The sequence below is a fragment of the Anomaloglossus baeobatrachus genome, chromosome 3 (assembly GCF_048569485.1).
Source record: "Anomaloglossus baeobatrachus isolate aAnoBae1 chromosome 3, aAnoBae1.hap1, whole genome shotgun sequence".
NCBI lineage: Eukaryota > Metazoa > Chordata > Amphibia > Anura > Aromobatidae > Anomaloglossus > Anomaloglossus baeobatrachus.
In genome coordinates, this window is record NC_134355.1 from 88,748,616 (window position 1) to 88,770,118 (window position 21,503).

General features: G+C 41.8%; 1 protein-coding gene across 1 annotated transcript in view; it reads right to left on the reverse strand.

The window, feature by feature from the left end:
• Positions 1-8,696: 8,696 nt before the first annotated feature.
• The window catches only part of SLX4IP (SLX4 interacting protein), a 139,135-nt gene continuing 126,328 nt past the window's right edge, over positions 8,697-21,503 (reverse strand). Inside the window, exons 5-6 of the mRNA XM_075341445.1 lie at positions 10,943-11,049; positions 8,697-10,248 (exon numbers count right to left, since the gene is read on the reverse strand). Coding sequence (XP_075197560.1) covers positions 9,576-10,248; positions 10,943-11,049 — 780 coding nt within the window. The 3' untranslated portion in view covers positions 8,697-9,575. The remainder of the gene's footprint in view (positions 10,249-10,942; positions 11,050-21,503) is intronic.

Consider the following 21,503-nt stretch of genomic DNA (forward strand, 5'->3'; position numbering starts at 1 on the left):
AATTTTGTATTTTGATAGGAGAAAATGCACCATACAATTTAAGTTGCAATTGCTCCTGAATACGCTGATACCCCATATGTAGTGGAAAACTACTGTTTGGGCACATGGCAGGGCTTGGAAGAGAAGGAGTGCTCTTTGACTTTTTGAATACAAAATTGGCTGGAATTGTTAGTGGACTCAAGGGATTTATTTAGATGTGTGGTGAACATCTTGAACCCCTAGTGGCTCCACAAAATTTTATAAGGTTGAGCCGTGAAAATAAAAAAAAAATAAATCGCATTTTTCCCATAAAAATGAAGTTTTAGCCCCGAATTTTGTATTTTGACCCAGGTAACAGGAAAAAATGCATCATACAATTTGTTGTAGAATTTCTCCTGAGTAAACAGATACCTCATATGTAGTGGAAAAGTACTGTTTGGGCGCATGGCAGGCCTAGGAAAGAGCACTAGTTGAATTTTAGAGCACCATTTTGGCTAGAATAGATTGCAGATGCCATGTCCCATTGGCAAAGCCCCTCGGGTGTCAAAACAGCAGAACCCCCGACAAGTGATGCCATTTTACAAAGTGCACTCCTCAATGAATTCATCTAGGGGTACAGTGACCATATTGACACTGTAGGTGTGTCACAAAATTTGATACTATTGGGCGGAGAAGAAAAAAAAATACATTTTTACCACTAAAATATTATTTTAACCCCAAATTTCCAATTTTCACAAGGGGGAAAAGGTAAAAAAAAAGCCCCATGAAGTGTTACACAATTTCTCCTGAATGTGGCAATACCCCACATGTGACTCTAAAGTACTGTTTGGCCGCACTGCAGGGCTCAGGAGGGCAGGAGTGCCATTTGACTTTTGAAGCACAAATTTTCCTAGGATAGTTTATGGGCTCCATTTACAGAGCCCCTAAGTGTCAGAACAGCAGAAAGCCCCTCAAGTGACCACATTTTTGAAGTTACACTCCTCTGGGAATTCATCTATGCGTGTAGTGACAATTTTGTCTGTGGAAAACACCCATGAAGTCAAATGCAGTGAATGCTGCAGAATTAAAAATTGCATATAAGCTCTTATTGTGCCCTGTACATTGTAGTGCTTATACATTGTAGTGATATTACATTGTGCCCAGCTTGTGCTTATGGAGATACCCAGTAAACTAAGTGAACTTCCTCACTACCACAATACCAAACATGTGGACATTAACTGTGGTTTAGACACATTGCGGTGCTCAGAAGGGAGGGGGCCATTTGGATTTGGGAGTTCAGAGTTTGCTGGTTTTCTTTTTTGGGGGAGCCATATTGCCTTTCCAGAACCTTTGCAACATGAAAGCCCCCAATATTTCCGTTAACAGATGACAGACCTAAGTGGAGACTTCTTTATTTGTAGGTTGAATTGAATGTTATTGGTAACAATTTGGGTACAGAATATTTTGAATCACATTTATGCTGTGCTCTATGCTGTGCACTTAAATTGGGGTTTCCATCTACAACTCCGAAATACGTAATTCAGGTAAAACCCCAGACGGATCCATTCACTAGCGGGGCAGCAGAATTACTCCAGACTCCGTTTAGCCTCTGTTAAGAGTTGTCCTTCTTTGCAAAGGTGAACAAAACTGTTTTTGACTCCACTTTTGTGCACACCTAAAAAGACAAGTAAAAACATGAACACCGCATGAACCAAAGGCCAGACGGGAGTTCAAAGTGATTCCGTCTGGCTCATTACAGTGAATTTTCCATTGGGAATTTTATCTGAATCACATTTTTCAGAGATTTACACTAAATCCACTGTGTAAATGCTCAGTGTAGAGCGCATGATAAATGTGAGCCACACCTTACTGCAATCTATGGGAGGCAGAATAAACAAAATCAACAACAGATGGTGAATTGGCTTTATTACTATTTTTACGCTGTTCACCTTGCGGTATAAGTGAATAGGCGGATTTTTTCCTCAGGTCAGTATAATTACAGCGATACCAGATTTATATATTTTTTTTAGATTTGGCTACTATCACACTATTTTTTTTACAAAATAAAGGGGTTTTTTTTTTTGCATCACCGAATTTTGAAGCTATAGTCATGTGAGGACTTGTTTTTTGCAAAATTTTAGTTTTTATTGGTATCATTTTGGGCCACAATGTTTTTTGATCACTTTCTATTTTGCTTTTTGAGAGACAGAATCAAGAAGAAACAGCATTTTAAGAATTGTTTTTTTCTTTATGCCGCTCCCCGTTTTGTAGAAGTGATGAGAGTAAGGGGCTTTTTTACTTAGTTCTCCATATGGGGCATTAACTTTTTTTACTGTATCACTGGTATAATCCATTTCAATGCACCAGCATTGCCATGGATTATACTTGTCAAATTTTTCACTGAATGAAGGGTCTTACACCATGGTCCTGGCATGGTCTAAGAGGCTTTCCATAGCTGGTGACATGGAAGTTGTCATGATGTCATCATGACGACCTTGAGTTGCCATAGCGACGATTGGGCCCCTGTGATCACGTTGCGGGGGTTCTAATCACTTGGGACAAGAGTGCACTCCTCCGTTAGCCTTCTAAATGCTATTGATCACAATATTTAGAGGGCTAAGCAGCCCAGGGCAGTGTAGGCACCGCTCCTGGCTGTGAGAGCCACTTCTCAGCTTTCACACAAGCTGAACTCCCGGCGGCGATCGTGCGGGCATGAAAACCATGACATACCCGTGTGTCATCGTTTGGAAACACCTTGTCAACGATTACGTACGGGTGACTCCATATGCCATGAAAGGGTTACCCCTTTCTTGGCTTTCTATAATGTTATAACTATGCTATAGTGATAATCTCCTGGTGATAAAACATTCATTGTAAGTAAGCAACAGCACACGACTAATAAATGGCACATTGCTGAAATCTGTCTGAGCTCCTATCTCCTGCTGTCTTCAGAATACATATGAATAAACTTGCTGACTGATTCCTTCTAAAGAGTTAACAGTAATGGGTGGAACATAGTAATGCTCACTGATATTAAGAGGCATATGCTAGTTATGTAACAGCCATCATCTGCAAGGAATGATACTGGCTCAGCATCTGAGCCTGCATCAAAGATGGGAACCCAACATATGACACAATAGTATGCCAAATTTAGGGAAGGATTTTAAGGATCTATTGCTAACACGTTAGTGTCCCGTAGCTCAGGATCAGGACACCTTCAGAGGTCTTTTGGAGACCAGGCCTATACCGTATATACGTTGTTTCCCGAAAAATAAGAGGTACCCCGAAAATAAGCCTAGCATGATTTTACAGGAATTTTTGGAGTATGGCTGAAAAATAAACCCTACTCCAAAAATAAGACCTAGTTACAGTTAGGGCTGGGATTGGGGGGCAGTCAAACTTTGCAATTTCTACGGGCCCCACTCTCTTAGGGACCCTAGTAGTTGTATACCAAGGCTCAGATTGTTTAAGGACCTTTGATGACTTCACAGTCATGTGACCAAAAGGTCTCTTAATTACAGAAGCCTAAAAGAGCTGAGCAGGAGACAGGCTGATATGCAGGACTGGAATTAGGGGCAAAAGAGGGCAAACTTTGCAATATCACAGGGCCCCAATTCTTCTAGGGGCCCCAATGTTTATATCCTGATGATAACACTGCTTCAGGACTTATGTGACATCACATCCTGTAACTAGGTTGTAATCAATAGGTCTCCTAATTGCAGGAATGTAAAGCTGAAGAGGAGACAGGCGGGTGTATATGTGAATAAATGTTGACTTTTTTTGTTCAAGAATAAATGTGAATTGTTGTTCAATGAAAGAAAAAAAAAGACATCACCTGAAAATAAGACCAAGTCCAATGTTCGGAGCAAAAAAAAAAATAAGTGTCTTATTTCAGGGAAAAACGGTATTAAAAAAAAACAAAAAAAACCCCCAAACAATAAAAAGAAAAAAGGTCAATACACAAATTTTCAAATCGACCGTATCCTGTCTACCTCTATGTTTTGTCTAATTATACCAATGTATTATCACTGTATGTACCAATACATTGTTATATGGATGTAGCAACATTAACTTTGAGGTTCATGGTGTACTATGGCATTAGGCAAAACACACAATGTCCCGAACTATGCAAAAAAGTCAGCAGTCAAAGACAGCAATTAACACAGCGTCTATACAGCAATATTTGTCCTTAAATGACGTTTCATATTGTACTGACTTTCAGCACAGAGGAAATGTTGATGCTAGACCCGTTCGGCTGCTTTGTCTTGGTAAAAGCAAAGTGAACATATTGTTAATTTTAAATTTGCGCCCATACATTATAATATATATACATATATATATATATATATATATATATATATATATATATATATATTTATACACATATATATACACACACACACAGAATGTATGCTATAAATTGTAAGAAAGAACAGAAATGTGATAACTTTTTATTAGCAAAAATGTCAAAAACATAAAACAATAGGGCATCTGTCATCTGCCCAAACCACGCAAGTCCATGGGTGTAGCCACCATAGATGCCATTCCCTGCTTGCCAAAGGTCAGGGGTGATTTAAGTGCTGCATGGTAAACCAATTAAGCTGTATAGGTCATTATCAGATCCACCAAAGCACAGGCGTAACAAGGCACCCCTAACAATCACATGGAATTTATATTTCTACTTTTAGCATATGGGGCAGTGGAGCACTTTTTTGCTCACTCCGTCTCCAGGGTTTTGCATGCTAATATACTTACTCCATGAAGCTTCTCATCAATCTGGATCAATGAGCTTTCAAATAATAAAATGTTTAGGAAATTACACTTTTAAGTAAAAGAAATTGCCCCCCAATTGTATCTTTTTAACTAACTTGATACACCGGCCTTACGAAATAGGAGCTTAAACATAAAATATAACTTTTATTAGAAAGATCTAACATAAGGGCTTAAAGTGTCCGGTGAGGACACCACTAGTTATAAGTGCACCCCTAAAAGTGATATGTGCATCTGAGTAGACGTATTAACCAGAGGGCTGATATGCAGTGGTAACAATAATGCAGCGTCTGTTAGAATCTCTATGATCCACCCGTGGTTGCGTTAGCACAGGACCATTTGGTACTTCATCCTCCATGATCAGGATCAAGAGAAAGAAGTTGGTACTATGCCCCAATTATCATATCCAGGAAAAACTAGAAGTCCTGAATGATATCGTTTGAGTCCTAGATGTTAGGGGATATTTGTTGTTTGAGGGACAAACTGTCAAAATTGAAATAGATCCCAGCATCGTAACTGGGTCCTGGTAAGTAGGTTATTCCTATAATTACGCAACCACGGGGGAATCATAGAGATTCTGAAGGTGGCTGTGTTATTGTTCCATCGTATTTCAGCCCTCTGGTTAATACGTCTACTAGGAGGCACATATCGCTTTTAGGACACCTTAAGTCCTTATTTTAGATTTGTCTAATAAAAGATATATATTTTTACGTTTAAGCTCCTATTTTGTAAGGCCGGTGAATCAATTTAATATTTGGAGTCTATACTTGACTAACATATACTGTGATATATCTTTTTAACTAAGACATTTCTCCAGTAGGGCTTGATTAAAAATTGTTGAGCTGTCTTACTTTTACAGCATTTAATTTAACACATTGAACAGACCGCAAAATTAATCAACAATCAGTTTATCTGTCAGTCATCAGTGATCCTCATCTTACGTCTTCTGGACTCTTCTCAGTTGATTTAGAACACGTTTTTGATTCAGGAGAAGATAGATTAGGGTTCCAGATCCTGACAGCAGAATGACCCGTCCACCAGACTCATCCTGCAGTCAGCTTTGTGATACAACAAGGATGTAGAAGCCAAAAGTTCCAACATTTTTTTGTTTGTATTCGATGAAGGAGTTGTCTGATATAGAAAGTAAAAAAAACCCTTTTTGTTCAGGCATGTATGTGCTTAAAATAAAAAATGGTGGTAAACTAACCAACCAGCACAGGCCGCACTGCCAGCAGTCAGAAGACTCATGCAGTGTTCAGGAGACTCTGAGCTGCACTCCTTTGAATTCTGAATGGAGTAGGCATCGCTTACGGAGCCGACACAGACCACTGGAGGGGCATATGCTGAATCTGCGGTGGTGCTGATGGGAGGCATATTAACCCTTTTGTATTGTAAGTGCATAAATGCCTGATTTTTTTTTCTACGGACATCCTCTGTAAAGGGACCTTGTTGTGAGGATTGTATATCTCAAACTAATGACATGTAAAACACCTTTAGGGTATGTGCGCACGTGTGCGTATTGCATGCATTTACGCTGCGTCTACCACTGCAGCGTAAATGTATGCGTCCTGCGTCCCCTGCACAATCTATGAAGATTGTGCATAATCCGTGCGCACATTGCTTTTTTGAACGCAGCGATTTGGATGCTGAAATTTTGATCCAAATCCATGCGTTCATAAAAGTAGCATGTCACTTCTTTCGTGCACTTTGGGTGCAGCTTCCACTCTGTCTATGCACATGAAATCGGGATTTATTCTGTTGAAACACTGCATCCATTATGCAGTGTTTCTGCAGCGATATGTGCTGACAAATCGCTGCAGAAATTTCAGCATGTACGTGCGAAAAAGGCCTTATATGAGTTAACTACAAACCTTAATTGTAAAAAATCGGTTTTCTAGTTATGATAAATCCAGCTTTGAAATCCAATGCAAATGATCTGCAAGTGCTTCCAGGTGTAACTTTGCACTTGCAGCTTTCCTGCCTATCCATCCTACTCTCCACCTGCTGCCTGTCTTCTGTATCTGACAAACCAGAGTGACCACTCAGTCAACACAGAGGCAGACAGTGGGCAGGGAAGAGGGAGGAAGGCAGGAGAGCTGCGAGTGCAAAGTCCCACCCCTGAAGAAATGAGATCCTATTGCATACTATTTCAATGCTGCATTCCTCAGAAACTGCAAAATGGATTTCTACAATCAAGGTTTAGATTTATTGAGAACTATAGCGCCAGTTTGAGGTATAAAATACTCATAACAGGTTTCCTTTTAACATGCAGAGGAATCCCCCCACACGACAATCTAGTCCCACTGAAAAGTGGATCTTGCCAAGACAATCTCCTTATCGCCAAGTTGATACAGTATCTGACCTACACTGATATACTGTAGCAATTCACAAGTACATGAAATATTTGCTGATGGAGAGGCTACATTAACAGAATACAATATGTATTACCCTCTCACATGTGCACTTAAGGAGGTTGTCCCCTACTTTAACATTGATGGCCTATCCATACCATACGTCATCAATGTATGATCGGCCGGGGTCCAACACCTGGCACCTCGCTGATCAGCTGCTCTCTACAGTATATCGGCGGCTGCAGCTGGAAATGCTCAGCTCCGGAGCTACTCCGTCTTCTGATAGCAGCGACAGCAGCCTCCTGCACATCAGAATCCTATTGATCTGAATGGGAGGCAGATGTGCAGTGCCCGACTGCGGCCGCTATCAGTTGACAGGGCATCTCCAGAACTGAGCATTTCCGGCTGCCTGCTGCTGCTGCCGCCAGCACTGAAAAACAACTATTCAGCGATGGGCCAGGTGTTGAACCCCTACCGATAAAGTAGGCCTTCAATGTTAAAGTAGTGGCCAACCTCTTTAAATACAGACAGGTTTCTTAGCCTTGGATATAATAAAAAATGTTTCTATTCACTGACAAACAGATCTTGAAAATAGTGAGGATCTGAACCCCTGAACCACAATTAGACAGTTTTATAACCATTCATTATACAACAAGGAAGCTTCAGTAGAGAAACACCTATAATTCACATTAGTTGAGTTACTACATACATTACATGCTCATTTTGTGCAGATCCCAGGTCACAGCCTAGAGCTGTATTCACAATACTGCAGGCTTTAGAGCAGAAATCTCCAAAAATTGCCGCCTGCTTGGTCAATGGCTGAGCAGAATATATTCATATTATGCATATGATAGAAAATGTAGTTTCTATATACTTTCTAGAGCACTCTATGCTATTTTTCTAGGATTTATATATATATATATATATATATATATATATATATATATATATATATATATATATATATATATATATATATATATATATATATATATATATATATATGTGTGTATGCCTACCTCTGGTCAGTATCAGTGAAGCTGATTTTGGCTGTTCCCCCTAGGAAAGGGATAATTGCATTGTTTTCTGGATCTGGTAGTAGGGGAATGTTTAGTTGTATTGTAACCCTGTTCCCTCTCACAATACCTGGTGAGTGTGACCATGCAATATGTGCTGTATTTGTCAGCCTAAGGCCTCACTCATATTAGCGTTTATATTGGACAAGAGCAATATGCTAAAATCTTGCATTGCACTGGACCAATGTAGTCAATGACGCTGGTCAGATCTGCGAGCTTTTCCTCTACTCCAGTTTCCTAACTTCTATAAGATTATGGCGGTTCCCTAACTTATAGAAGATTATGGCGGTTCCCTAACTTATAGAAGATTATGGCGGTTCCCTAACTTATAGAAGATTATGGCGGTTCCCTAACTTATAGAAGATTATGGCGGTTCCCTAACTTATAGAAGACTATGGTGGTTCCCTAACTTATATAAGATTATGGCGGTTCCCTAACTTATATAAGATTATGGCGGTTCCCTAACTTATATAAGATTATGGCGGTTCCCTAACGTATATAAGATTATGGCGGTTCCCTAACTTATAGAAGATTATGGCGGTTCCCTAACATATAGAGGATTAAGGCGGTTCCCTAACTTATATAAGATTATGGCGGTTCCCTAACTTATAGAAGACTATGGTGGTTCCCTAACTTATAGAAGATTATGGCGGTTCCCTAACTTATAGAAGACTATGGTGGTTCCCTAACTTATAGAAGATTATGGCGTTTTCCTAATTTATAGAAGATTTTGGCGGTTTCCTAACTTATAGAAGATTATGGTGGTTTTCCAGCTTCTGATAACATTAGTCAATAAATAGATATAGCGGCTTTGAGTTGTTTGTATTTGTCTCATACTCAATCACTTGAATAAGCGAGCTTGATCCACAAATTGGATCAAATTTTAAAGTGACAAATTTTTTTTTTCCGTAGCGACATGAAAATTAATGTACAAAATGGGAACATGTTCTAACAGCAAAATAGAACATATAGAACATATACAAGAAAATCAGATGTGTGAATGAGGCCATACACAAAGCAGGTTTAATCTGATTACAGAAAAAACAGCTGACCCAATATATTGTCCTACCACACTAAAATGTCATCTACTTCCTAATAGAAACCAGCAGAATTGTGAATGCAGCTCTGGAAGGTAAGTCGACTTTCTAATGTGTATGGGGACGTAGAACAAATGATGCTGGAGAAGATGTGAATCAGACGTATCGCACTGCCAATCACTTTGTTCTCCCGGTAATAAGCCACTGGCACAGGTGTGTTTTCTGTTGGTGACTTTCTCATAGAGAACATAGGAGTAACTAGGCCAAACTAATGGTCTTGTGTGTGGGAGAGTCAACCGAAATGGCTGTCAGCCAAAAAATTGGCAGAAACATCGTTTGACCGACAGCCATCTAATTTGTATGGCTGGCTTAAGAAACTCAAATCAATGCATTTTTTTTGGCCTCTGGAGTTTTAGTTTTCTAGACTGGCCTTCTGTGGGCCTTTTATTCTCCTCGGGGGTTTTCTTTGTAATGGTGTCATCTGATGACACATGTAGCTTGTTGACATCAGTGACAGCTTTAAGTTTAGTTGTCTGCTCTACTGTTTTTCTTGCATCACCTCCAGAAAACGTCTTTATATTAAGGTTCCTTAAAGCAGTTTCAGTCGGCCTAATGAATGTATCATCCCTCAAGTCTGCTTTCTTACGGCTGAATGTAGATTTCCCTTCCGAGCTGTGTCGTCTCCTCTTCTGTTGCATAATACTTGTTCGGAGGGATTGTTTTTGTTTTAGCAGCGCTGACTCACAGATCCAGGAAAGAGCCTCGGTCGGGTCTTGTGTCTGTAACCACTCTGCAGATTTGGGTTTGTGCTGGCTGCTAGTCCTGCGGGGCTGTCTGCTATTAACATCATTTTCCACTTCGGCATCAGGAAGCTCCAAGTTGTTCTGAGTGGTATTTACGCAATCTTGAGCGTGATCCACACTCCTACACTGTGGTTCAGATGGGGTATTAATCTTGCTTCCTTTGTCAGAATCCGCTAGCCCAAGGCGAGGGCACGCTTTACAGTCCCTACCGGATTCGGGGCTGGAATCTTTCGTTGCTTTTGTCTTTTTTGCTCTGTAATTTAGAAAACAAGGCTTGTTCTTCTCACTGCTCATGTAATTCATTACGAATTTAATAGGCTCACAAAACATCCGTCCTGAAGAGTAACAAAGCTGCCATACAGATATCATGACAAGAAACATTGTTTGCAGGGAGGGGATGCTATCATACTTCATCCTGAACGTGCACGGATATACATATATACATATTTAGTCACTTGGCTATGGAGAGGCTCACAGTGTGCTGACTAAATTTGTTACAGATGTTAAGGTCAATATTGCATACGAGGATCGAGTTTCAGTGGAGGCTGAATAAAATATTATAGCATAAATAGGGCTTTTTAAGGAATGCATCCCAAGGCACCTAATGATATTACTCAATAGCCAGTGCCATAATTTACATTGAGTATTAGAATCAAGAAGAAGTCTCTGGAGGCCAAGCCCATCAATCTAGGTTATCAAGTGAGTTTGCCACATGCCAAGCTCTTACATATCCTAACAGAAGAGCCATGCAAATGAGTGGCGTCAAGACGTGATGGGGAGGACATGACATCATCTGAAAACAGCTGTCCCCATCTTGTTCCCTTATATAACATAATAAAGCTTAGCATCAATCCCATGCAGATTTGCCTGGCAAGTGTAACTATGGTAGGCCCAAATTCAGACATCACCATCACCTCATGATTTCGTCACCTCGGAGGAGAGCTTACATGTTTTTCAGGGCAGCTTGCTTCTTCAGTGCGGAGGAGAAGAGGTTGTTTATTTCACATTCTCTGTGATCAGCAAAATATTCGGACGTTCCGCTGGAAGACTCTTTCTATGAAAATCGAAAAAGACAATAAAAAAAGGGTAATAAAATTAGACATCGCTTTGGAAGCAGACCCAGGAAATTCTATATGACAAGATGAAAATTCAGCTCGCTGCAGCCAAGACTCACAGATGTTGCTTGTTGCATTGCTCAGGACTGCAGGAGGATGGACGCTTTTCAAGCCAGTCCTGGTGATGGTGAGGAGACATACAGGCCCAATGCAAAAATGCCAGGTATGCTAAGGGTGAGTTTCCAAATGACCCTTTAGTTATTATTTGACTGGAAGGGCACATGGGGCAAAATTTACCAATAAAAGTTCACTACGCGTTTTGCAATATCTGCATTCATGAGTTATATGCATCTTTGATGCGGATCTTGCTGTTCGAGTTCCCCAGGTTTTACCTCAGTGATTATAAATGAATGCAATCTGTGATTAAATTTGGCAGCATAAATTGAAAATTCACACAGCAGCTCTATTTCCAGTATGGATTTTTTTCATAACAGAAGTGACTTCTAATAGTTGATGACTTAGTCTGAGTTACATGATGTGTTCTTTTTCACCGCAATGTATGTGCAAAAATTACCCAAATTGTAAAATCTTGTTAAAATTAGTATTAAACATTTATATAACTATACACATTGAGAAAACATTAGTTCCTCCCTAGTCGTCCTGACGCAGCCCTGCTATTTATGTTTAAAATGTCAGAAAAAAAGTATAAAAAATCCCTCATGGGTCCCCTCCTCCAGGCCGCCAAGACTGTGATCCCACGACATTGGAAAGACTCCACTCCCCCGACCATAGAGGAATGGGCGACAGAGGTGAATACAGTACACCGTATGGAGATGGTAATGGCCCAGTCGCGAGGTCAGATAGTGGAAACTTCCTCTAAATGGCTCACGTGGGAGGTTTTCCTCTCGGGCCCCAAGTTCTTAGCTTTAATTAACTCCCAGTGATTAGACTCCTTGGCATGTATCACCCCCCAGAAAACATTCACTCACTCTCCTCTTTTGGATTCAACAGTTGAAAATACTGTCCCGGTCATCACACATCCTCCCCTATACCTCTTTCTTCACTGATCCACATTCTAAACCCGTCCCTCTCCTTTCTGATTCTTATCTCTCCCCGTCCACTTCTCTGTACGTCTGACATGTTCTTATCTGTGGTAAGACTCGTTGTCCAACTTTTTCTTACCTACTGTTGTAAAGTTGTTGAGCCAAAAGCTGGGGTCACACTAAACGACAGCGACGTCGCTGTTACGTCATCATTTTCTGTGACGTAACAGCGACCTTGTAAGTCGCTGTTATGATCGCTGCTTAGCTGTCAAACACAGCAGCCGAAGCAGCGATCATAACGACACGCGTCGATGTTCTGCAACATGTGCAGAGAGCAGGGAGCCACGCACACTGAGCGCTGGCTCCCTGCTCTCCTAGCTACAGTACACATCGGGTTAATTACACGATGTGTACTGCAGCTACATGTGCAGAGAGCAGGGAGCCGCGCACACTGCTTAGCGCTGGCTCCTTGCTCTCCTAGCTACAGTACACATAGGGTTAATTACACGATGTGTACTGCAGCTACATGTGCAGAGAGCAGGAGCCGGCGCTGGCAACGTGAGAGCGGCGGAGGCTGGTAACGAAGGTAAATATCGGGTAACCACCTTGGTTACCCGATGTTTACCTTGGTTACAGCTTACAGTGCAGCAGCCAGACGCCGGCTCCTGCTCCCTGCTCGCTTCATTTCGTCGCTCTCTCGCTGTCACACACAGCGATGTGTGCGTCACAGAGGGAGAGCGACGACCAAAAAATGAAGCTGGACATTCAGCAACGAGCGCCAACCTCACAGCAGGGGCCAGGTCGTTGCTGGATGTCACACACAGCGACAGCGACGGGACGTCGCTGCAACGTCACAGAAAATGGTGACGTAGCAGCGACATCGTTGTCGCTGTGTGTGACACCACCCTAAGACTTGGACCTGTTGTAAAGGCTCGTTCTATTTCCATGCTATAACACCTAATATCTTAAGGTATTGGACAATGTAACTATCTGTATGTTTTTCTTTTGAAACCAATAAAACTTTAAATTGGAAAAAAACATTAGTTCCATAGCAGTGTGTTATAGGCCTAATGCAAAATCTGCAATAGGACGTCCAACTACAGTATCATAAGCCTTTATTAGTTGTGGTCTTCTCATTGGAATAAAAAGGACCTCCTGGGCCCCCTTTTAGGTTACAATTGCAACTGCAACCCCTGCACCCACAATAGTTATGCCGTTGTTCTGTACAAACCTTTTTCAGTCCAATTAACATTTCTAAGCAACAGTTTCCATTTTTTTACACATAATATAATGTGTCCTATACACAATATGTAAGATCCTATTTGTGGATAGCTCTTTCTATGTATGGTTTGGCCCAAAAGTCTGCAATTATTGTATGTGACTGCAGACTTGTTAATTTTCAGGATTTTCCACGTGAATAGACTCATTCAGTTCACCGTTAGTGAGCTAGGCCCTGCACGCACTGGTGGACACAGATAGAAAAGGGCCCCTGTCCAAGAACAATGTATGGGCCCTTTGCAGTCAAGTAACTCATTCCCCTTGCTTTGGCAGTAGAAATGGGCCCCCTTACCTCTTGGGCCCATGTGCAGCCCAAAGCAGGTTGGACCATTGATATGTCCGCCCCTGTGTGCATGTTTAGTTGGAATGTAGACAAGAGTATGCATATCACATACTTGACTGCCGGCTCCTGGCGCTGGAGAATCCTGATAGCAAATGATGTGGGGATTCACAAGTCTCAGTCAAATTGAATAACTGCAGACTTGTTCAAAACATGGACAACCTCTATAGGAGGCTCTATACACAGTAGCTGTTGGCCAAACAATGGTTTACCTCACTGTTCGGTCGGCAGCTCTGTCTTCCAACTCGCCATACACAGAAGTGCTAGATACCGATTGCTCCTGTGTTCTCTATGAGGAAGCCGCTGCCAGACTCTTTGGCGGCTTATCTTGCCAAGAACAAAAGGAGTGATAGTCTGAAATCACACACACTAGATCATAAACTGTTGGACTAATATCGGCTGAGCCCACTGATATCCAACGACATTAGTCTTGTGGATCGCCTCACTAAAGTAGTCATGTTAATAGTGAATGATTCTTTTTCTTTAATCACTGTTGTAGCTGTTCTGTTTTGTCAGAAGTCAGCTTATGGGATCACCAGTGAGGTCCTGTTGACGTAGGCCTCTTTGCCTACGTCAATATCGAGCGCTCGGAGAAAAGACCTGCATTCAAGTGAGCATGAGCATAAACTTCCTTGAGGAGCAAGCTTGTTTTTGGATGATATTAGCTTATAAAATTGTGTGTTCACCATGTCCAGTTAATACAGGTTGTATACTGAAATCACAACAGAAGGCCCAAGTTATATGGATGAGAAAAAGACAATTTCCATTCATGAGACAGATCAGCTTCTGTTTAGGCTGAGTGCACAATGTAGAGAATGAGTTTGCATAGTATATCTATAAGGGTAAGTACCCATGATCAGTGTTCGCAGCGTTTTCGACTCAGCATGTTTTCACTGCGTCCAAAATGTAGCGATGTACAGTACAAGCACAGTGGATGGATTTATAGAAATCTCCTTCCCACTGTGCTCGTTTTTCCCATAGCGTAAACGGACATGTGGTGCAGATTTCTGTACCGCAGCATGTCAATTTATCCTGCGGAGCCACGAGTGTTCTCCGCAGGGAGAACAGAGAAAAAGTCTGCAGATGTCCGAAACCTGATTGTGGGCACAGACCACTGCGGTTTCCTGCAGAGAACACTCGCAGCCCCGCAGGAGTGGACATGCTCCGTCCAGGAAGAAGCATGTCCGGATCGTGTGCATGTAGCCTAAGAAACAGGAATCTGCAGCGTTCAAAGTGTAAACAAATATCTTTTTTTTCTTCTTTTAAAAAGACAGTCATGTTTGGCACAATTTTTTTTTTAAATTTTTCAAAAGAGTTGTTGCCTTTGTACTGAGATTTTGCACATCCACGCATTAGAACTTTTACACTTTGAGTTTCCATTCAGCATTGGCGACTGCAGAGTTAAAGCATAAGGCTCACATTTGGATGAGCATGGTTTGTGGTTGTTGGCTATACTTTCTCCATGGACCGCAGGAGATTTCATTTTTGTCCACGCTAAAGGAGGGCATTACTGGAGAGTGTTTGTTTAATGTGAGACGAAAAAAATACTATGTACGAAGCATCTAATTTCACCATCAGACAGACAGCAACTGGCTACATCACAGATTTCAGTGTTGCAATAGTTTTATTAGCTTGCTCCACATACTTGTTTACTTAAAAAAAAAAAAAAACACAAGAAAAGCTTCACAGTCCCTGGGGGTGTTACACAGGGCCACAATCTTGTAACTCTGTTTAGTTCCATGCTGTAACATTTGGGATACACGGTATATATCGCCTTAAGGACGAAGCCAGTTTTGTCCCTAATGCCCAGGCCATTTTTTGCAATTCTGACCACTGTCACTTTCACAGGTTATAACTCTGGAACGCTTCAGTGGATCTCGGTGATTCTGAGATTGTTTTTTCGTGACATATTGTAGCTCAGGATAGTTATAAATTTAGGGTGATATATTTTGCGTTTATTCATGAAAAAAATCGGAAATTTGACAAAAATTTTGAAAATTTTGCAATTTTCAAACTTTTAATTTTTATGCCCTTAAACCAGAGAGTTATATCACACAAAATAGTTAATAAATTACATTTTCCACATGTTGACTTTACATCAGCACCACTTTTGAAACAAATTTTTTTGGGGTTTGGAAGCTAAAAGGGGTCAAAGTTCATCAGCAATTTCCCATTTTTTTCAACAAAATTTACAAAACCATTTTTTTAGTGACCACACCACATTTGAAGTGACTTTGAGAGACAGAGGTAACAGAAAATACCCAAAAGTGACATCATTCTAAAAACTGCACCCCTCAAAGTACTGAAAACCACATCCAAGAAGTTTATTAACCCTTCAGGTGCCTCGCAGGAATAAAGCAATGTGGAATGAAAAAAAAAATATTTTACCTAAAAAAATGTTGCTTTAGGGCCAATTTATTTATTTTAGAAGAAGTAACACAACAAAATGGAACACAAAATGCGTTCCCTAGTTTCTACTGAGCACGCTGGTACCCCACATGTGGTCAGAAATCTCTATTTGGACAAATGGGAGGGCCCAGAACAGAAGGAGCAATATTTGAATTTTGGAAAGCAAATTTGGCTGAAATAGATTGCGGGTACCATGTTCCATTAGCAGGGCCACTAAGGTACCTAAACAGCAGAAACCCCCACAAGTGACCCCATTTTAGAAATTAGACCCCTTAAGGATTTTATCTAGAGATATAGTGAGCATTTTGAACCCACAGATACTTTACATTTAATAACATTAGGCTGTCATATTGAAAATTTTCATTTTTTTTCACAAAAATATTGCTTTAGCACCAAATAACTCACTTTTCAAGAGGTAACACCAAAAAGTGAACCTTACAGTTGGTTACCCACTTTCTTATGATTGCGTTGATACCCCACATGTAGTGAGAAACCTCTGTTTGGACAAATGGGAGGGCTTGGAATGGAAGGAGCAATATTTGAATTTTGGAAAAGCTGAAATAGATTGCGGACACCATTGCATATTTGCAGGGCCCCTAAAAGGTACCTATACAGTAAAAATCCCCCATAAGTGACCTCAATTTGGAAAGTAGACCCCTCAAGGATTTTATTCAGGAGTATAGTGAGCATTTTGAAACCCCAGGGGCATCACAGATGCTCTAGCAGCAAATGTCCAACTTTTAGGATATGTGCCCACGATCCGGCGACACTGAGTCTGCGGAGATGTGAGTGTTGTCCACGGAAGAACGCAGCTGGGCTGCTGCTGACTTTAGCTCTATTCTCTCCACAAAGAACTTTCCTCTTTGCAGCATAAATTGACATTCTGCAGCGCCAGATGTCAGTTTATGCTGTGGAGACAATACGCACAGTGGGTACGGGATTTCTAAAAATCCTTCCACTGCGATTATATTGTACAATGCAGCGAAAACACAGCGTCCAAAATGCTTGAAACCCTAATCGCAGGCACGCAGTCAAAAAAGCTAGGAAGGATGAGTACATAGATAGACAGATGTCAAACACATATATAGTGTTCCACCCCCCTACATATTCTAAGCTGGCACCCTTTAGTGACTTTAATGTGGCACTAAAGGGTGCTTAGCCTTGTATTTAGCCAAAAAATAAATAATTAAAAAAAAAATGACATGGGGTCCCCGCATTTTTGATAGCCAGCTAGGGTAAAGCAGACGGCTGTAGCCTGCAAACCACAGCTGGCAGCTTTACCGTGGTTGGTGATCCAATTTGGAGGTCACCCCAGGCTCTTTTTTATAATTATTTATAAATAATAATAATTAAAAAAAAATAAAAGCAGGGCCCCCCCCAAATTGGATCACCAGCCAAGGTAAAGCAGACAGCTGTGGTGTGGTATTCTCAGGGTGGGAAGATCCATAGTTATTGGCCCTTCCCAGCCTAAAAATAGCAGGCCCCAGCTGCCTCAGAAGTGGCGCATCCATTAGATGCGCAAATCCTGGCGCTTCACCCCAGCTCATCCCGTGCCCTGGTGCGGTGGCAAACGGGGTAATAAATGGGGTTCATACCAGCTGTAATGTCACCTGACATCAAGCCCAGCAGTTTGTGATGTAACGGCGTCTATCAGATACCCGACATCACGAACTGTCAGTACTAACAAAAAAAATAAACGACAAAAAAAAATGTATTTGTAAAAACACTCCCCAAAACATTCCCTCTTTCACCAATTTATTGTAAGGAAAAAAAAATCTGAACCGCAGTAATCCAGTAAGGGGGTCCCACGACGACTCTGGACCTTCTAGAATATGGGGGGCATGCTTAGGGAACGTATCCCCCATTTTCTAGGAGTGCAGAACTTTCATGTGAGGAGTGTGGGTGCAATGAATCTGCACCCACACTCCCTAGGTCCACAGCAGCTGTGTGCGAGCAGCCAGCAGAGCTTCACAGCCGTTCTCACTGAACACAGGAAGCTGAGCTGACAGCCGCTCTGCGCATGTGACCAGCGTCTGCTGTGAAGGAGGAGGGACGCGGGGGATCAACGCTGCACAGGTACCATAGAACACCGGGGAACACCAGGGGGGTATAGGGGGTGACCTGGCAGGGCCTGGGGAGGAGTTTTCTGTCGCATGTGTCATGGCACATGCGACAGAAATCAGAGGAGTAGGGTGAATGCGGCCGGTGTGCTACTGTGTGCGCGGCCATCTTGGATTTCTGGGAGGGGGTTTGGGGTCGGGGGGGAACTTTGGTGACACCGGGGGACCGGGTAGGGGATTTATCTCCCAGCTGACATGTTTGTTCATGCCAGATGGGAGATAAATAATTTTTTACCAGCGCTGTCATTTACTATAACGTGATCGTCGATATACAGTGTATACCGGTGATGACGTGAGCGGGGACCGGAAAAAACGGCCTGAATCATGATCTCCAGGGTCTCAGCTACCCCCGGTAGCTGAAACCCTGGAGATTTTCTGACTCTGGGGGGGGCTATTCACTTATTTCTGCCTGCCGTTTATAAACGGCAGATCGGAATAAGTACCTAATTCTGCCGCCGTTTATCTCCGCAAGGCTATCGTAATGGGGATATACATGGATGCTCATGAAGAACGCAACACAGATATTAACATTTGTCAGTGTTGTATGTATGGAATTAAAATTTTAAAATCAACAGTAGAGATGAGCGAACCTGAAGGTTGGTGTTCACACCAAGCACAGACCCTTAAAAAAGAACAGTGTTTGGGTACTTTACGCATGGAAATCATTTCCGCGAGCATCACTGTGCTCGGTTATACTCAGTGCTTAGCCCAGTGCGAGCCACTTGCAGTGTTTGAACGGCTCACACTGGGGGTTACAAGTACGTTATCGGATGTAGTGTGCACCAAACAAAAGGAAAAATCCCCCCAGCCATCCCTGGAAGTAATCTGTTTATGGCTGTCTGCATGTGGACGGAGACCTGAACTGCCCAATTAGTGACTTCTCTTGAGATTCAGGTTAAGTCCAGGTCCAGAACCGAACTTTAGATAAAGTCCGGATGAACCTGCCGAACCAAACTTCCACTGGTCCATTCACCTGTAATCATAAGTCTTGGTCCAGCATGAGATTTAAAGCTGTTGTTCAGAAATAACATATTGATGACCAATCCATAGGTCATCAATATCAGATCAGACCATTAATATAGAATCATTGAGTTTACAGTCACTTGAATTGAAGCCAATCTGCAGTACATGAATGCCTTTAAGCTACATTCACACAGGGCTATTTTGTTTAGTTTTTGCTGCGTTTTTTAGCTGCAGATTTGCCTTGGTTTTATCCAAATCCATGCTAATAAAAAGCTGCTTTTAACAGTCCCAGCAAAGTCTATGACAGTTCTGAAATCTCATGCACACACACAAACACATCAGGTTCTTTTCCTGACTGTTTTGTCAAATACCTGCGTTTTTGGTCAGGTTTTTATAGAATGAGCATGTCAATTCTTTGCTGCAGATTTGCTGCGTTTTTTCATTGATACAACCCATTTTGTAGAAAAAAGCAGCAAATCCGCACCAAATCTGCAGTAAAAACGCCACTAAAAAAACGCATGAAAAACGCACCAAAAACACAGATGACTCAAAGGAGATTGCCTGCCACAAGATCAGATTTTGGTCAGGAAAAAAAACTTACCAAAAAAGCCCTGTGTGAACATAGCCTTACTGTGTCTGGGGTCATGCCGTTCCAGCTCCTTAGACTGTTTACATCAGGCCACTTCTGGACCAGATAATAACTTAACTGATGGTGGGGGTGCCGGGTGTTGGACCCCCACCAATCTAATATTGATGACCTACCCATAGGATATGTCATGAATATTTTAAATCCTAGACACCACTATTAACAGTACTAAAATGAATCTTTCAGCAGGATTTCACATCCCAAACTATTCATAGCCATGTGTAGCTCTTTAAACAAGTCCAGCAATATCTTCACATGACCAGTCATTTCTCAATTACTGAGAAATCAGTGTTTGAATTGATATGCAAATAAGGATGCACATCTTGTTGTATATAGCACAATCAGTCAGATGACCGCAGCTTCAGAACCTCTAACGGGACTATTAAGAACAGTTAAAGGTGAGAAAAAAATGTTTAAAAAAAACAAAAACATAAAAGTTCAAATATCCCCCATTTGCCCATTAAAAATTAAAATAATAAAAAAAAAAATTACTCATTTGTGGTATCGCCATGTTCAGAAAAGTCCAATCTATCAAAATAGAAATATAATTAACATGATCAATAAACAAAAAATTGCAAGATCGACAAAATTGTTTTTTTGGTTGCTGCAATACTACAAAAAATGTAACTAGTGATCAAAACGTCATAACTATGACAAAATGGTATCAATAAAAATGTTTTCTCTTCCCCAGAAAGTAAGCCATGTGTGATAACACAGCAAGGGATCGCCTTTGCTGGGTTCAAAGGGCACGTATTTACCTCAGGCAGACAGCCGAATTCAAGGTGTAACTGACGCTTGGTCAGGTTTATGGCAGTGAAGCATAAACAAAAGAAAAACACCAACAAAATAAATCCTTGCCTGTCCGGCGCTAACTATACAGGATAATAACCTAACTACCAACTGGAGGGCTTTTCCCTTCCAGCTAAACCATACAGACATCAGGCACTGCTCCTCACAAGTGTCTCCTACACAGACAGGCTTACTGTGTTGCCCAGATGGAGACCCTCCCTCAACTTCTCAGACTCCTTTTACATCAGTCCTTCACCTCCCATTAATCCATTAGAAGCCAGGTGATCCTGACCAGGCTAAGTCACATAGGACCGATACCGGGGTGAGATATACCTGCCCTCATTCACTAATCCCACATGAGTCTCACATATCCCCCCCTCTGCTCAGACCACCTCGGCTGAGCAACGGCACCCACAAAACAGTGCACACGAGACAGGGCATCAGCATTCCCCATCTGCACCCCAGGGCGGTGTTCCACTGTAAACCGGTAGGCCTGAAGTGCAAGGAGCCACCGGGTCACTCGGCCATTCCGTTCCCTATTCAAGTGCATCCACTTGAGAGGGGCATGGTCAGTGATCAGCCGGAACTTCCTTCCAACCAAGTAATATTTGAGGGACTCCAGAGCCCACTTAATGGCTAAGCATTCCTTTTCCACTACCGCATATTTCTGTTCATGCTTATTCAGTTTCCGACTAAGATAAAGGACCGGGTGTTCCTCTCCGTCCTTCAGTTGCGACAATACGGCCCCTATACCGGCGTCAGAAGCGTCCGTTTGGACCACGAACTCGCTGCGAAAGTCAGGAGTCACTAGCACAGGTTGAGAGCAAAGAGCTAGTTTCAAGTTATGGAAGGCTTCTTCGGCTGC